General features: G+C 43.9%; 1 protein-coding gene across 1 annotated transcript in view; it reads left to right on the top strand.

Annotated features, from left to right (window-relative positions):
• Scrn1 (secernin 1) overlaps window positions 1–17725 on the top strand; it is a 59983-nt gene extending 42258 nt beyond the window's left edge. The window contains exons 5-8 of the mRNA XM_077796770.1: window positions 2340–2534; window positions 5767–5932; window positions 15094–15274; window positions 17009–17725. Of these exons, the coding sequence (XP_077652896.1) occupies window positions 2340–2534; window positions 5767–5932; window positions 15094–15274; window positions 17009–17167 (701 nt within the window). The 3' untranslated portion in view covers window positions 17168–17725. The remainder of the gene's footprint in view (window positions 1–2339; window positions 2535–5766; window positions 5933–15093; window positions 15275–17008) is intronic.
• The last annotated feature ends 942 nt before the right edge of the window (window positions 17726–18667 follow it).

Here is an 18667-nt window from a genome sequence, read left to right as displayed (position 1 = left end):
GTGCCCACTTTGCCCAACTCTTTCAGTATTTATACTGAAAGACCTGTGTGGCCCATCAGGTCTCCATCTTTCCCACAGTGCAGGAACCTCACCTCACACTCCTTTCTTTAATGTTTTTAGTTGTATATGGACACAATACCTTTATTTTGTTTATTTAGTATTTTTTTTATATGTGGTATTGGGGACTGAACCTAGTGCCTCACACTAAGTCACAACCCCAGCCCTCGAACTCCTTTCCTAAGAGGAAGTGTTGTGGATAGATACAATACCTTTATTTTATTTATTTTTATGTGGTGCCGAGGATCGAACCCAGGGCCTTGCACATGCTAGGCGAGCGCTCTACCGCTGAGCCACAACCCAGCCCCTGAAGTCTTCCTGTTGAATGGTTCCATTGAGAAGGCTAGTGGGCCGTGCTTCAAAGCCATCATATTGCTTTTAAGTAGAATCAAAGACGTTTTGATCTATAACTTCATTTCAAAAGCCAAGCCCCTTCAAAATATAGCTTAAAAAATCCATCTCCACAAAATGAATGTTGTCTTTCACTAAAAATTCAAATTAAAAAACACACACACACACACAATCATTTCTTGGGCTTATCGATTTCTTGTCCTGTGATCCCAGCAGTAGTGTGATCGATGGCAGTAGGATTAATGTGCTCTGTCCTCCAAATGGTGATTCCTAAAAGCAAATGTCGACCATAAATCAGCCCTCTAGGAGAGTAACATCTGTGGAGCTGTTTGTGAAAAAAAAAAAACCCGAAAAACAAAAAATAAAACTTAGTATAAATGATATCAAAATCACCAGTTTAGGCTAAAACAATTTTTAAAAATTTTTAAATTGTTTATAATTTGACTCCTGTGGTATGCTCTGAAAAAAAAAATGAGTGGAAAAAGACCAGTGACCATCATCCAGGAGTGCTTATTTTGGAAGTGTAAATCAGTGAAGCAAAACATCCTGGGTGCACTTAGCCCAGCACTGAGCCTGCCTCTAGGGACTGGGTTTTAGGAAGTAATGGCTCTATAGCAGCTTATAGTTTAGGCTGACTTGCTTTCTCCCACTTTATTGTTCAAGAATTTGGAAGCTCAGCATGTTCCCTGGGAGCAACAATTGTGAATGGGTCTTGTGCACTAGCCCTGATAGCTTGATGTTTGCACTCTGAACACCATCTCAAGCTTAAAGGCCAAGTTGCTCTCCATGTGTTTGAAGCTCAGCCTGCAAATACAGAAATGGAGGAAACAGGGCTGGAGTTATAGCTCAGTGGCAGAGCACTTGCCTAGCATGTAGAGGCACTGGGCTCAATTCTCAGCACCACATATAAATAAATAAATAGAAATATTGTGTCCATATACAACTGAAAAAAAGAAAGAAAGAAAGAAAGAAAGAAAGAAATTGAAGAAACAGAGCAAGTCTGTCAGCTGAGAGGATTCTCACCTAATCCTCATTCATTAAGGGAGAGTGTACTCAGAAAGCAGTCCTTTCTGAGTTCATTTAGCTATATATATATATATATATATATATATATATATATATATATATGGAAAATATTTCCATATATTTTTCACACATACATCTAGACACACATATATTTATAAGTACATTCTCCCCACTTTTTTTTGTACCAGGGATTGACCCCAGTCCTTTATTAAATTTTTAAAAATTTGAATCAGGGTCTCACTAGGTTGCTTATAGTCTCGCTCAATTGCTGAGGCTGGCTTTGAACCTGAGATCTTCCTGCCTCAGCCTCCTGAGCTGCTGGGATTAAAGGCATGTGCCACTGTGTCTGGCCATTCCTTGTTCTGAAATGATTCATTATCATTGCCACGTGTTTTTCTAAATGTTGAAAAAATGTTGAACAAAGAAGTATCTGATTTGCATTATAGATTGTGTGTGTGTGTGTGTGTGTGTGTGTGTGTGTGTGTATTTGGGTGAGTGGGGGTGGTGCTACCAGGTGAAAAAGAGTCAGACTGGGGAGGAGGGACCTGTGGATGCTACAAAGCATTTTTTGTGGAGGAATTTCTAAATCTTGTCAGCACTACCTCTTCCAGAGGACCTTTTACTTCTCTTGTAGGTGATGCACACTTGGGGTTATTTAGAATGAAGGGCCTTGTGTATTTCATTTTGATTGTGAATTTAAGAGCAATAAAGTTATTATGCCACATTTCAAATGTGATGATGCCAGTCAATATTGGTGGAACTAGAAAGGGGACCAAGATTGTGTTTCTTGCTTCAAAATTTGAATTCATTCCTTCCCATAAAGTCAGTGTTCCAAGGAAGGATTTCCCATGAATTTCCATTTCCTGATTAAGTTTTCCTAAGTGTACTTGCTTTGTACTCTGCAGAGGGAGTAAAGTGCATCTGCAATCAGCTTTCCCTCACTACAAAGATGGACGCGGAGCACCCTGAACTCAGGACTTACGCTCAGAGTCAAGGCTGGTGGACGGGAGAGGATGAGTTCAATTTTTCCCAGATTTTTTCTCCAGCTGATGACCACCCAGACAACTGTGCAGGCAAAGACAGCTTAGAAAAGCAAGAAGGTGAGTTGGGCTGTCCTTTAGGATTCTCCTTCTCACACTTTGCTTGTAGCTATTGCAGAGCACTGGTCTGGATTTGGAAGGATGAAGAGGAGGGGTAGAGAATGGACTTTAGACATAAAGACTCACTTTTACCAAAATTCCCTGGTATCCAGGCAAGGAGACAACTTGTACTTATTTTTACACAATATTTTCTTGCCCATGGAGGTCCCTTGTTTTTACTGATGTTATTTTTTCTTTGAACATTGATGTTATCATGTTGTTCTTTGTGATACTTATTGCAAATAAGTATACTCCTTATATATATTATATGTTTGGCTTATTTTCTCCTTATAGTTTCCTCTTTTCCACTAGTCTGCTGGGCCTTGAGGGATGGGGTGTTATCTTTTATTCATCTTAAGATCCTCTTGTGATGCTTGCATAGTCCTTTGTTCCATGAACCTTTATTGAGTAGAAGTGTCTTGAATTCTCTTCATCAACCCTCTCTCTGCTACCAGTTACTGACTTAATCAGAATCCATATTTAGGTAAGTGTGTTGATTAGATAGTTTACCATTTTTTGTGCCAGAGAGGAAACTTTTCCAAAAAACCCACACTGGTCACATTTTATCTTTGCTAGTTGTATATGTATTTTGTAAGTCGAACATTTTTTTGAACTCAGGCACTCAATCACTGAGCCACATCCCCAGCCCTATTTTGTATTTTATTTAGAGACAGCTTCTTTTTTTTTTAATATTTATTTTTTTTTAGTTGTAATTCGGACACAATATCTTTATTTATTTATATTTTTATGTGGTGCTGAGGATTGAACCCAGGGCCTCGCACATGGTAGGCGAGTGCTCTGCTGCTGAGCCACAACCCCAGCCCTAATGTCTCGATTTTTGCTGAGGCTGGCTTTGAACTCATAATCCTCTTGCCTTAACCTCTTGAGCTGCTGGAATTACAAGCATGGTATAAATTAAACTTTTGATCCATTAGAACTAGAGTCAGCAAATTACATCCTGCAGCAGCTGCCCGTTTTGTAAATAAAATTTAATTGGAACAGACACACTCTGTTGGTCATCTTTTTGTCACTGTGACAAAATATCTCAGATAAACAACTTATAAGGAGGAAAGATATATTTTGGCTCATAGTTTCAGAGGTTTAAGTCCATGGTCGGTTGGCTCTATTGCTTTTGGGCGTGTGATATGGTAGCACATCAACATGAGAGCACATGGCAAAGACAAGGCCCACCTCACAAGGCAGCTAGGAAATGCTTGTTTGGGAGGGGTACAGGGAGGGGCCAGGATCTCAATATCCTCTTCAAGGGCACACCCTCAAGGATCTAACTTCCTTCTACTAAGCCCCACCTCCTAAAGGTCCACCACCTCCCAGTAGCACTGCAGGGGGGAACCAAGCTGTCAACACAAGGGCCTTTCTGGGATGTTCAGAATCCAAGCTGTAGCACACACCTGTTATTTATGTGTTGTTTATGTCTGCCTTCATGCTGCACTGGTGAATTTGAGCCATTGCAACAGGGAAGTTAAAATGAGACCATATGGTCCATAGGCCTAAAATAATCTCTACCTGGTCCAAGTTTCCTTTTCTCTCATCTAGAAGAATACTTTAGGGCTTTTGCTGTAAAACTTAAGTCATATATTCTGGATAGGAAGGTAAGAAAGTATTCATTTTAAAATGAGAATTTGAAAAAGAACTTCTAAAGATTTTTAATGAAATCAAAACTAGCTTGATGAAAGTTGTTTAGTAGTTCTTAGCATAACAGTATCCTTAAATCTGATGAAACTTCTGGTTATAGGAAACCTCTGGGTTATAGGAAATGCACAGGAGAGAGGAACATCTTCAGTACCTCCAGGGGGATGCCACGTGCAAGTCCAGCTTGTGTGAAACTCTATAGGAAGAATGACCTGATTTCTATGACAAATAAGGTGCAAGAAGACAAATCAAGAGGCAGAGATTAAAATATTCAAGAGATATTGCCAACCCGTTGGATTCTGATTCAAATCCTACACCAGGACTGGAGATGTAGTATAGTGGTAGAGCCCATGCTGAGCGTTCATTCTCAGGGCCCCGGGTTCCATCTCCAGCCTTGCAATCCCTCACAACAAACAAATGAAAAACTCCAAATCAATACCTAATTTTTGAGAAAGTAAGAAAATTTGAACACTGGATAGTTAAAAAAAGTCAAAGACATTTTAAATATTTTTAGTTGTGACTTGTTATAGAGATTTATAAAGAGGTTATGCATTGTGCTAGCAAATTCTCTCCCTGTGTGATGTTTTGATTCTGTCTTTGTGAACACAGACTAAAACAGCCTTTTAATGAATTATAACCAGAGAGGAGCCTGTAGGTGTGGGATCCCATACAAAGATTTTTTTTTGTTTTTGTACCGGGGATAGAACCCAGGGATGCTTAACCACTAAGCCACATAAAATATAAGCCCCATTCTTATATTTTATGTAGAGACAAGGTCTTGCTAAGTTGCTTAGGGCCTTGCTAAGTAGCTAAGTCTGGCTTTGAACACACGATCCTCCTGTCTCAGCCTCCTGAGCTACTGGGATTATAGGCATCAACCACCTTGCCTGGCTCAAGGATTTGTTTATTCATTCATCTGAATTCAGAGACAATAATATTAAAGCCTCCAAATATTCTAAATGCCTCTCTGTGTGTACATTTTTGACTGTAGGGTGGTCATTCTCCAAATTTAGTATTGATCCCAAACAGCACTAGCTTGGGAATCTTGTTTCCAGACTGCATACACTTCCTAATGGATATATATTGAGTTATTGTACTAGTTGAGATATAGCTAAGTGCTGTAACAGAGAGACTCCAAATTAGTGTGGCTTGAAGAACACGGAAGTTCTTCCTTTCCCATGTGATAGTCCAGATGTATATGGATAGTTTAGGGCTGGACCTCCATTTGTGGTCTGATTGTTGGCATCTCCCAGCAAGCAGGAAGGGAGGAAAATGAAAGGCAAGGATGTGGATGTGACCAGGAAGTTGCACATACCATTTCTACTGACCTCCCATTGGTCAGAATTGACCACAATTAGTGACTTAGTCACAAAAGAAAAGACTTAGTCACAAAGAAAGCAGGGAAATGCATTCTGTCATTGAGTGGTTATGTTCCCACGAATAATTTCAGGGGCTTATTAATGTAAAAAAGAAAGGAGTGAATGGGTTTTGGTTAACAACGTGCCACAGTTATATCCCCGCTATCCATCTCTCTCTTTTTCAGAAAGCATCACTGTACAGACAATGATTGACATCTTACGGGACAAAGCCAGTGGAGTCTGCATAGACTCTGAATCTTTCCTCACCACAGCCAGTATAGTGTCTGTCCTGCCTCAGAACAGAAGCTCGCCGTGCATTCACTACTTCACTGGGACCCCAGATCCTTCCAGGTTTGTTCAAGATACAGTCACAGAGAGAAAGCATGTGTATCCCAGTGTGTTCACGCTGGCCGTGTCCTCCACATGGGTTGCTAAGTCACAGTTTTCAGTCTGTTTCAATGTGAGCTGCATAGCACAGGAGCTTTGATTAAGTGGAGTGCCTGGTATAGTCACATGGTGGTTATTACGGTTGCAGAATTGTGTTTTTAAATTCATCAAATAGTTACTGAGAGTGTAATGGGCCAAATATTGTGCTATTTGGATATCGGGATACAGAGATGAACAAAAGACAGAGACACCCGTGTGTGTGTGTGTGTGTGTGTGTAATGCCCAAGATTTATTAAAAAACCCAGCTCCTATGCATTATTGGACAAAATGGTCCAGAAGTGATATAGATTGAAGCAGCTTTTATTAAGACATTGTGTTTTAGGGAGGTACTTTTTTTTCCCCCAAATACTTTAGCAAAAAGACAGCATTGCACAGTAGCTAAGAACACAGTCTCTGGAATAACTGGTCAGGATTTGGAATCCCACTTCTGTCACCTAGTATCTGTATAAGCTACTTAGCCTCTCTAAGTTCCCGTTCCTATAATTGTGCAGTGGGAATAATACCAGTCCCTACCTTTACACGCTTGTTGGGAGGATCACATGAGATGATCCAGGTAAGTACATGGTAGGCTTAACTATTATTATTACTAATTATTATTATTACTAATTATTATTATTATTATTATTATTATTATCATTATTATCATTATTATTGATGCTGGGGATAGGGCCTTGAGCATACCAGGCAAGCACCCTACCCACCAAGCTAAATCCCCAGCCCTTAATTATTATTAATGAGGGCTCTCTCTGACCTACCAAGCAGACAGCTACCCCATCTCCTTTAATGTTCAGCTGTGTATACCACAAGTGACATCATCAGTGGCTTAGAGGCGACCATTCAATGCCTTCATTCACTATTATAATAACTACATTCACTATTACAATAGCTTGGGGGGGGGAGTTTTGGGGCAAAGATGCCTTGACCCAAACCTTTTATATCAGAATCTTCAGGTGGACCCTGAATCTGTCAGGTACGTCCGATCCTCAGTATGAAAAGCCCTAGAAGACTGCCTACAGCAATTGGTTCTCAGGTGTTTTTCAGGTGTTCCACTGACCATTATGATTTTTTGAATATCAGTTGTTAAACCTTTGAATTCACTACCAAAGAATCTGCAGCTGTTAAATTTCATTCCTTTAGATGCTGAAAATATCTATTCTCCTCTTGATTCAGGAATATGAGACAAGGATTGTGTCTATCAAAGGACTCTTTTTTTCCTCCCTTCCTTCTGTCTTTCTCTGACTTAGATGACTCAGGGGGAAAGCCAAGCACTTCTGATCCGATGGCCTTATTTTTTAAACTATTGCCAATATCAGTAGAACTTTCTAACACCATATGAAACTATTGAATTTAGTGTAAACTATTCTTTTTCTTTTAATCTTTATTTTATTTATTTATTTTTATGTGGTGCTGAGGATCAAACCCAGGGCCTTCTACATGCTAGGCAAGGGCTGTATCACTGAGCAACAACCCCCCACCCAACTATTTTTAACTTTTCATTCGCTCAACAAAAACTTGTTAAGCACCTACTGCATATCAAATATTGTGCTTGTTCAGTACTAGGGGTGAGGTGTGTGTACAAGAAAGAGGTGGCACAGATGTGGTGATACAGGGAAGAACTTTGCAGAGGAGAGGTGAGCGCTGTGGGAGAAGTGAGAGTTTATTCGGTACAAAAAGCAGTAATGGCACTCTAGGTAGAAGAACTGCCTGCACAGAGGCACAGAGGCATGAAGGGGCGGAACACAGGTTGATGGGCACGCTTCCTCTTGTAGATGAGGCTGGGGATCAGGTTTCTATCTCTTCCTCCTCCCGCCCTCCATAAACAAGCCCAGCCACCCTCACAGGGTCCCTAAAGGCCAGCTTCAACCACTCTGCGGTGTTCTGGGTTCTCCTTCTTTTTGATTCCAGCTGTTTTTTCTTGGGTTGATCTCTCAGTTCTGAACACTTGGTTCCATGGGCCCACCTTCCACCTACAACTTGGTCCCAGAATTAGGGCTCCTACCACCCTCCCTGCTGATGGACTGTGACTTGTTTTCTCCCCTATCACTGATGTCTTGGAGGTATCTTGTGAGGACTCCGCTGGTCTGTGGGGTACACAGGGCATTTAGGTTCTATTTTGAAGCATCTGGAATGTTCTGCTAAGATATTTGGACATTATTCTTTAGGAAACAGGAGTGGGTTGAATTGAACCAACTCTCTTGTCTCTAAAGTCTCAGATACTTGCTTTAACTCTCCTTAGGACCCAGGACTTTGTGTTGTCAGGAAACGAATAGAAAGGAATTCTGTTTCCCAGCGTGAAGTTCAGGGCTTAATCTAATTGCAGAAATGGGTTGAGAAATAGCCTTCTGATATTTAAAATGGAAAATTTCAAGTAATTCAAAAAGGAAATTATTCATGGTTAAATTAATTGAAAAGACCTTGTAGAAGATTAAGGCCCTTCCGGAAGACATTCATTTTTATCTTCCCTGGTTAAACGGGCTGCAGTCTTCTACCCTGACTGTAGAACTGTCATAGGTTATTTTTTTTCTTATTCACATTTCAATGTTTCACTGTAATTGGGCATGCTCAACATTGTGCATTTTGTCAGCAGGAAGCATAATTACTTACTCTCAGGTTTGGGGGTAGTAACAGCAAGGAGGTCTTAGCTGACTCCTCCCAGTGCTAAAAATGTTAGAGAGACGTTTTTGGGAGATAGTGTCAGAGTAGTGGACTTTTTGCGGGTAGGGTACTGGGGATTGATCTCAGGGGTGCTTGAGCCACTGAGCCACATCCCTAGCCCTATTTTGTTTTTATTTAGAGACAAGGTCTCACTGAGTTGCTTAGAGCCTGGTCATTACTGCAGCTGGCTTTGAACTTGCCATCCTCCTGCCTCAGTCTCCCGAGCAGAGCTGCTGGGATAACAGGCGTGCGACACTGTGCCTGAACTCTTCTTCCTTCTTATCATGTACCAACTACCTTGCAAGTTTGAGAGTTGGAAAAAGATTACAAAACTCAGAGTTTGAATGATTGAGGGACAGGAAAAGTCATTTAATTAGCTTTGTGGAGAAGGCAAATTCCATCATATTCATATTCCCTTGGGTCAGCTTGTGCCTTGATCACTGATGCAGTGATACCTGATAGACTTCAGTGTATTGGTTCTGACCTTTGGAAGCCATTTTACTGGAAGCTAGTAGTCGTCAAAGCTTCGTTGATAGGAAGAACTGGTAGAGAAAGAATACTTGGAGAGGTGCCTTGCCATTTTGAGACAGGGTAAGATGTAGAGTCTTAGAGTGTGCTCGAGGCAAGGAGAGCTGATCGTGGGTCTCTCTGCCCAACTCCATGATCTGTGATGCCACTATTGTCTTGAAAAGGGCCACAGAGGGTATATAAATACCAAAGAATTCTGCAAATACCATAAATCTGGGCTTATTATTTTTAAAGATGTAGTTGTCAGACCAGTATAGCACCGAGAGGTCCTTATAGACTAACAATCAAAGATATAGGCTTGGTAAACCAAAAGGGTTAGAGAAGGTAATTTAAGAACCCTGGGTCATGGGGGGTGTCTCCCCTCCCTCTTTTTCTTTCTGAGCTTTCTTTGTTTCATTGTCTTCTCTCAGTGCACTACCATTGAGAGGCTAAATTAGATTGGCTAAGACTGTGTCATTTGGATCTTTCAAATCTCAGCTTCGGGGGTTACCTTTTTGTTATTGGAAACCCGGGCATCCTAGGTTAGCCTTGGCAACCACATCAGCCCTGCCTGCAGATATACAGAGCTGAGACCCCAAGGCATATGGCTCCCTCCCCTCCTTTCATTCTGAGCTCTTCCCATACTGCTTCTCTCCACCCTACACTTTGGACTTTCCAAACCTCCCAAGCTTCTGGATCCAAATCACCATCCCCAAGGTTATCGTATGCTCCAAAAAATTCTCTAAAATTCTCTTCACTGACTGGTTTTGCTCTCAGCCAGGTTTGACTCTGACAATATGATTCAGGTGACATATTGTCACACTAGAGCTGGAACGGCCCATAGGTGAACCCCTCAGAAGGACACCTGCCTTTTGAGGGAAACCAGTTATTATAAATGCCTTTCAGATTGGTTCATGGTGTAGCAGACTTATCTGAGCAGGGGCTTGTGTTTTTCTTTCAGGGACTAATGATCCTCAGTGGATTTGCGGGGATTCTGGGTTACAAGACCAGCCTGGTTTCATTGCTGGGGAGTGTCCACATCTTCAGCAAGAATAGAGCCACATTTGTGGCTGGAACTTTGTGGCTGGAATGGTTGACTGGCCACAGATAATAAAATCCCAAGCCCAGAAAACAAAAAAATCCTTATTTTTTTGCAGTTACACAATGTATATGAAAAATACCAACAGGATACAAGGTTGGGAAGTAGTAGGGAAAACAGACTTTGGATGTAGAAGGTCTGAGTTTAGTTGTAGGTCCACTATTGGTTAGGAATGTGACTTTGGACAAAGCACTAGGATTCTGTGAGCCTCAGTCATCTCACCTGTAAAATGGGACAGAAGTTTTGCCCTGTGTATTCACTGCTGCCTCCCTAATATTTGTCAGGCACTCAGTCAGACCCAACATATATTTGCTGAATGAAGAACAAATGAACATGAGAAGAGCAGAGCCAGGAGATGCAAATGCAAACACTGAAATCTGTGCTAGGCTGTAAAACTTTATAGAGATTTTCATGATAATTTTTTTGTTCTTCCAAATGAGAAAACAAATTATGGGAAAACAGATTTCCTTTCTTTTTTTTTTTTTTAACTCTAGTTTGGTGCATCTACCAGAAGGTTCTGGAAAGAAAAATGGGCAGATAAGGCAAAGGTGCTACCAGTGGAACTGTTTCGTGCTGTGTTCAAAGTGTCACTCAAGGCTAAACTTCCTGCACGTCTCTGAGTCAGATCTTGGAAGACCAAGCTGTGCCGTGTGTCATGAGGCTGTGTGCCTCAGACCTTAGACCTGTCTCGTTGAGAGCTGAAGGTGGCAAGGACATGGCTCCCTGTAGTGTTGTTCATGGTCTTGTTGGCTTCAGTGTCCCTCAGTAGAGTCTTTTTATTTTATTTGTTTATTTTTATGTGGTGCTGAGGGTCAAACCCAGTGCCTCATGCATGCTAGGCAAGTGCTCTACCACTGAGCTACAGCCCAGCCCCCTCAGTAGAGTCTCTTAAAGTACTCTTCTGGCCCTGTGATGCCCTTGGCCATTGGAAGCACTTCCTCCCTTTGGACCTAACATCTTATATTCATGTCATACTGTGGAGGGGCTGAATGACCACAGTGAGTTCTGTCTAGGTGATTTTTCTGAAGATCATCCTCAGAATCCAGCCCTGGACTGTCTGGAGCCTCTCTGCTATGTCCCACTTAGAGCCAACTACAGGACACACTCTATGTCACTCCACATACACGATGAAGTGAGCCTCCTCCTGGAAAGGTGGTGGAGAGGAGTGGTCACCACCCAGTTTCAGCTTTGACACTATTTGGATATGTGACACTAGTTGGATAAGTCAAGTCATTTAATATTTCTGGGCTATCAGTTGCCATACATTTCTTCAAGTGGTATTGAAGAGGCTGCCATCTGAGGTTCAAATATGGGAACATGCCAGTGTAGCTCCTTATCCATTTGGATTTTTAAAAAATTTTATTAATGGTGTCTTTTTTATATAACTTGATTTACTTGTTTATTTTTTAATTCAATGCTGAGGATCAAATCCAGTGCCTCACAGGTGCTAGGCATGTGCTCTCCACTGAGCCACAACCCCAGCCCATCAATTTAGATTTTTCAATGTAAATTTTCAATAAGGATTGGTAAGAAGTCACAATATTTGGAGCTACCGAGGTAACTAGGTTCCCCTTTTTTGGGATATAGTACATAGGTACAAATGATCAAACTTGAATTATAGATAATTTCCAAATTCTCATTTAAATTAATATTAATATTATTGCAGTGTATTATCAACAATAATTATATTTCTTATTCTATAAATAATTTTATTTTAAAATTTTTATTATTTATATAATTTATTGAATCTCAAAAATTCTTCCTTTAAACACCTTGACGAATTTATACTTTGTGTTTTTAGCAGTCGAAGATGCTGACTTCCTCATGAGAGTATGGAAAGATGTTTTTGGAAATCTTAGGCTGCTTAAAATATTATGGGCACCTGCTCATATTTTTATTTTTAAGACCAAACCGATAGGTGGGAGGTCTGAACATACAGTACCTCTTATTTTAGAAAAGCTGCTAGACACTGTCATGAATTAAACTAATCTCCATATTCCAGGGGGCTTCGACTGGGTTTGAAGTTATATCAAACAGAGCATTCTTTACTACCAGTGTCCTATATATTGGGTGCAGAAGACTGTGACTGTGGGTTGAAGTGGAGTTACAAGTTCACAGGTCTCAGGACAAAGACATAGAAATGGCAAGACAGCTTTAGAAGCTGGAAGGGACCACTTTAGTCCAGGTGAGCCCAAGAAAGGGAAAACATCAGCCCCCAGCTGGTCAGAGGCAGAGAGAGTACTCATGCCCCCAGTCCCAGTCCCAGGCTGTTCTTTGTCCCACCTGTCACAAGGCAACTCAGCCCAGCAGGTGCTGCCAAGATGTCTCTTTCCAGCCCCTCTGGCGGGCAAGGTTCTCCCTTGGGGTCAGTGTATCAGAAGAGATACCTGGTGAGCAAGGCACTTAGGTTCCAGAAATATAAAGGCAGGTTTCCCAATGAGGAGGTTACTCCACTCCAGCTTTAAGTGCTAGAGAACAAAGGTGCAGTGTGAGCCTGTAAGAAGCAGCAGGTGAATATCATTGTGGCCTGGGGCTGGGAGACGGGCCTCCTCTCCAAGGGCCCCCCTTGTAGCCAGGGTGCAGTGGGCTCTGCTGGAGCCTGCAACTCCCTTGGCTGCTGATGCTGGAGCCTGCACCAGTCCCACTACAGAGCCTCACACCATGGGGAGCCATGCTGTCACCGGCTCTACCCAATGCAGAGCCCTGTGACCCAGTAGGTGTGGACTGAGGAGTGGGCTTGGGACCTTCAGGCCCCTGTCAGCAGAGAGTCTCTATGTTAGTCACAGAGCCTGCCGGCCATTGTGTGGCAACTCCTGTAGGATGTACACAGGCTTTTCGGAACACTCTTGGCAGGGCTGGGCTCATTGGCAGAGTGTGTATCTAGTGAGCATGAGGCCCTGGGTTCAGTCCCCAGCACTGGGAAAAATCAGGAACCCCTCAGAACGCCCTGGTACTGTCTGGTCCTGCAGGATCTGATAGGACTCTTGCTGGTTGGGATGTAGTTGTGTCATTGGAGACCAGAGGGACCCAGAGACAGCTCTGGATGCCCTTCTGTGCTGGGCACACTCTTTCTCTCCCACTTCCTAGGTAATCAGAATTGGTTTTGACAGTTTGAAGTTTTGTATTAATTCATTTTTCATATCCAACAGTCAGTAGAAGGGAAAAGGAACGATCCGTTTCCAAGAAGCTGTAGGGGGTGGAAGTGTGTCTTCCCTCTGTGTAAGTAGCTTCCCTATGTCTTGGGCGACTTCCTTTGATGGTGGCTAAGGAGGGATATGCCTTGATTCCGCCCAGGTTGGCACGCCTTGTGTTCCCCAGCAGTAGGGCTGAGGAGGGGACCAGTCTCCCATATGAATGATATGTATCACCTGCAGAGGATGGCAGAGTCCCCCACATGCATCCTTAATTAGTACCACTCACTCCATCACCGTGGGGTGCAAATTCTCATTGCCTTTGACATGCAGGTTAAATTAGATGCTGTAACCAGTGTCAGTGCTCTCTCAAGCCCTTTCCTGTGATCACCTCAGGAAACTAACAGAGAGGTTATTTCCCACTACTGTTCTCTACGACTGTGCTTCTCAGACCCAGATGTTATGAATCCCCCGGGATCTTGTTAAAAATGCAGATTCTGCTTCAGCAGGACAGGACAGGGCAGGGATGCTGATGCTGTAAGTCCAAGGACACAGCTGGGGGAGCAAGGGTGACTGATCACCAGTCCTTTTCAGATCATGGTTCACATGAATGTAGTTTCAGGGCACAATGGCAAGGTCGCTCTGGCTGCTTCACATCTTAACACCTCTGGGCTGAAAAAGCATCCAAGCTCACTTCTAACCCAATGGAGTCTCCTTGGAGTGGGACAGGGTACACCCCTGGAGGGGCAAAGAAAAGTCCAAATCTGATGAATTGAAAACACATGAGATGTGCACGTGGCTCACGCTCTCCTATCATTATTGCAGGCGCTGCCCCACGGCTTGGCTAACATTAGGCCGCAGGTCCAGCAGTGCCCATGCCTACCAGGAGTGCCCCTCTGCCCAGCAGTGTTTTCTCCGGGTGTGGAGAGGGGAGAATAAGTGTCCTTCCCAGTGTTCATCAGCTGTGACACTGGCCTGGAATTCCAGGCCACAGCTCTTGACGTGCATGGCTCTCTTGGGGTGTGTGTGTGTGTGTGTGTGATGATGTGTGCAAGCCATGCATAAGGATATTCACACATGCCTGCCTGCCAGACATCAGTCCTGCCAGAAGAGCTGGATCAAAGAATAAAGGGGCATCGGCCCCTCACTCTGCCCAGCACCTGCTTTCACACAGCCAGATTTCTGCTTCTCTGCAGGTGTCCCCTCTGGGGTCTCTGGGAACTTCTGCTTCATCTGTCTTAATCTGTCCCCTCCTTGAGGCTATGAGAGATCTTACAAAGATTTTCCAATGAGAATCTCAAAACCAAAAGACCCTTCCTTTCCAGGAGTGAAAGGGGCAGATCTTTCATTTCAAATTGACCATCCATTCCATCCTTTTCCCAGAACACCATGCGTCTTTTTTGCCTCACTTTATACAACTTAAAAGAGTCCTCTCGGATGCTCTTTCCACGACAGAAAAATTCTGTTTCGGTGTCTCCTCACTGTAAATAGAAGAATTTGCAGCTTGTAAATGGCTGTTAGTTTTATTAAAATAGTTACTAAAACATGCGATGTGTTTCTCTTGGCACGCACCCACCTGCCATGAGTTGGCTCTGAAAATGATTGCTGAATACAGAGACAGTCTCTGGGTGTCCTCACACCCTATGCTCAGTCTGACTGTCCTTTCTTTCCAGGTCCATATTCAAGCCTTTCATCTTTGTTGATGATGTAAAACTCGTTCCCAAAGCACAGTCTCCCTGTTTTGGGGACGATGACCCTGCTAAAAAGGAGCCTCGGTTCCAGGAGAAACCAGACCGCCGGCATGAGCTGTACAAGGCCCACGAGTGGGCACGTGCTGTCATCGAGAGTGACCAGGTGAGCCTGGGTGAGGGTCCAGGGAGGGTAGTGAGGTCCATGAGGAAGGAGTCAGGGAGTCCGTTAGCCTCCTCTCCTCTTGGCCAGTCTCCTCCCGGGAAGCCAGGTTCCCCAGGCCTTCCTAGAATGCGGGTGCTCCTTTTCCTCCCCAATCTCCTGAAACCAAGTAAAACAAAGCCTTTACTTCTCAAGTTCTGGAACTCAATGGGCCAGGCTCTCTCTGATTTACTGTTGACTTAGGAGGAATAGAGATGTGCAGTTCTAGAAGGGAGACCTGCTTCTGTGCTTTCTAAAAATTCTTTGCAATCTTTTAGGGCTAAGAAGCTATACTTGATTGGCAGAGCTTTATTTAAAGATGCAATCTATATGCTATTTCCAAAAAGTAATTCTCCAAAAATGCTCTGGAAATGGATGGTGGTGGTGGTTGCACAACCATCATGTGCCAAATTTTATGTTAAGCATATTTTTCCATACTACCGATATCATTTAGAAAAAGAGTCTCACATTCCCAGTTTTTCTTTCTTTTTTTTTTTTTTGTACCAGGGATTGAACCCAGGGGCACTTAACCACTGAACCACATCCCCAGTCCCCCTCCCCTTTTAAATTTAGAGTCAGGTTCTCACTGAGTTGCTTAGGACTTCACTAAATTGCTGAGGCTGTCTTTGAACCTCTGATCCTCCTGATGCAGCCTCCCAAGCCACTGGGATTTCAGGCACACGTGTGTCACCATGCCCAGCTGAGTTCCCATTTTTTATTTTTTTTTAAGAGTACTTTTTCAAAGTCAAACTGTCTTCTATGATCGAAGCTTGGTTAATAAAGTTTCTGACAGGGCTTATTTTCTAGGTGGATGACAGAAAGCCCCAGGTAGACTCAAACTGTCACCTCCTGGTGTCTGGTTTTGTGGGTATCAAGCAATGAGAATGTAGGGGTAGAAAGAGCCCATGGGATCGGTGGGTTTTGAAATTTAGAAATGACTCTTGGGTTGAATCAGGAAGTAGTGGATGAGTAAGGAGAGTGGCTTCTCAGTTCTGGGACTAATTGGGTAAATGAAAGCCTTCAGTGTCACCCACTATAAATGAGCAGGTCCTTCTTAGAGGAAGAGCTCTTACCATCTCCTAAAAAGAGTGCCCAGGAGATAAACATTCATTGAGCATTCAGCAAACATCTTTGCAGTACACCTACTATGTCCCAGCCATTGGGTGGCACCATTAAGTCCAATTCCTGTGCCCTAGGAGATCATGACCTAATGGGTGACATAGCCATGTGGGCAGGCCATCACAAGATGGAACCATGGTAAAAGTAGAGGCATTGTCCAGTGGGGGTCCAGAGGGAAGGCCTTCCAAGGAGATCTGAATATGGGCACAAGTTGCCCAAGTGTTGACATAGGGAAGGACCTACTAGAGGGAAGAGTCACTGTACAGTGGGGGAAAGTATCATGAGGATGGAGGAGTGCAGCTAATTCAGTCTGGCTGAAGAAGAGGAAGAGTGAGGCAAGAGGTCAGGCCCACAAGACCTTTCTTCTCATCAGGGCCTTCCCTGAATGCCGCTTAGGAGTCTGGATTTTATCCTGAAGCAGCCACATTCTAGAACGGCCCTCGTGGCAGTGGTTTGGGAACAGATCAGAGTGGGTGGATGGGACTGTGAGCAGGAAGCCAGCGGAACCCCCGAGGCTCAGTGTCCACAGCCACAATCCCACTGTTGTGCTGACTGTGCAAAGGCCGTGTCCTTCCTCAGGAGCAGGGCCGAGTGCTGAAGAAGACCATGATGGAGCTGGAGAAGCAAGGCCTGGAAGCCATGGAAGAAATCCTGAGCAGCCCTGAGCCCCCAGACCCCGCCGAGGTGGGGGACCTTTTCTATGACTGTGTCGACACGGAGATTAAGTTCTTTAAGTGAAGTGAGCATTCCCTTTCCCCTTCTTATTTAAAACTTCCCACCTGACTAAATGACCAGCAAAACAAACCATTCTCCTGTTTGAGTAAAATGAGAAAAGTTATCAGGTGGTCTCCTTTTCTGAAGCCAGATCCAACTGTTACCTTGTGTCTCTAAATGTCCCTTTCTCAGCCGTGTAGGTCCCCTTCCTTTGCTATGTAACACGTATCCCTCTGGCCTCTCCCGTTCAGTTGTGTGACAAATTGTGGATCTGAAGCTGCTATTCTTGTATTTCAGTGACAATGGACACATTAGCCTCTGGCAGGACTAGAGTTCATGGAGGCTTGAAAGACAGGCTACGCCTTGTTGAGTTGGTGGGAAAAGCAAGCTCTTTTGAAGTCTCAGTCTTTCAGTACCCGTTTCTTCCAGGTTAACAAAAGGCGTTTGTTGGTGCACACAGGCTCCTGTGTGTGTGGAGGGCAGGGGGCACCTCCCCAGCTGCTCTTCACCTGGGCGCATGCCTGTGGGCACTGCAGTTTCCACAGGTGTTCCCTGGGGAACGAAGCCAATGGGAGGGAATAAAGGGGCTCTCAGCCGCCCCATCTGTGTCCTAGTGTCCATGATCTCCAAGGACCTGATTTCCATGCACTGTACTCGTGTGTGTGGTGGACCCAACCCTGCTTCATATGCGGGAGAGCTGGGAAGCACTGTTAGCCAGAACCTACACACCTTAGAGATTCAGGGAGCCGTGCCAGTGACCTCCCAGGATCGCCAAGTGGGTCTCCCAAAAGACATGCTGCTATCCCTACAGAGCAGTGCACCTACCAAGTAGATGGGGCCTTGGGTAGGGATGACTCCTGGTCTAGTGACCAGCATCTAATCTAGGATTCATTCAGTGGCCCTGAGGCATAGTCCCACCCCATGCAACTGTGACTCTCAGCTAATGACGGAAAGAAAAGGAAAAAAAAAATCTTGACTGTTTAGATTGCAGTTGAAGTTGTTGAGATTCGAGCAGTCGCTACTTTATCTCAGCAGAGAGACTCCAGCTGATCTGCTTCCAATATCATATCCACATAAAGGATTTGACCCACTAGTAGAGCATAGAAAAGTAGGCAAGGAAGACCAGGTGAGCTCCATACTGGGCATTCAGAGGGCAAGAAGGTGACAGATACAAGAGGACATCTCTGTGGGGTCACAGTCCAACTCCACCCCTCCTGCCCACCTGTCAGAACCCACACATGGGTGTCTGAAGCAGCTGACCGCCTGGATCTTTCCCCTTAGTCCTCATGCCCTGCAGCTGCTTCCAGACTGGTAGTGGAAGTGGGCGGGAAGTGGTGGGGCTTGCCTTCATCTATGGAACTCTCTCCCAACTCCTGCAATGGCAAAGTGGCAGAGATGACTGATAGGAGTGTCTGATAATAAAGCAGCTAGCGGGAGAGTGCTCTTTGGGTCTAATGATGCTTCATCATCCTTGACATGATTCTAGCAAAAGGAAATATTGGATCAGTAGACTTGGAAATGGCT

Source organism: Urocitellus parryii, chromosome 3 (assembly GCF_045843805.1).
Source record: "Urocitellus parryii isolate mUroPar1 chromosome 3, mUroPar1.hap1, whole genome shotgun sequence".
NCBI lineage: Eukaryota > Metazoa > Chordata > Mammalia > Rodentia > Sciuridae > Urocitellus > Urocitellus parryii.
The sequence above is the reverse complement of the archived record's forward strand: the minus strand, read 5'-3'. Positions and strand labels throughout refer to the sequence as shown.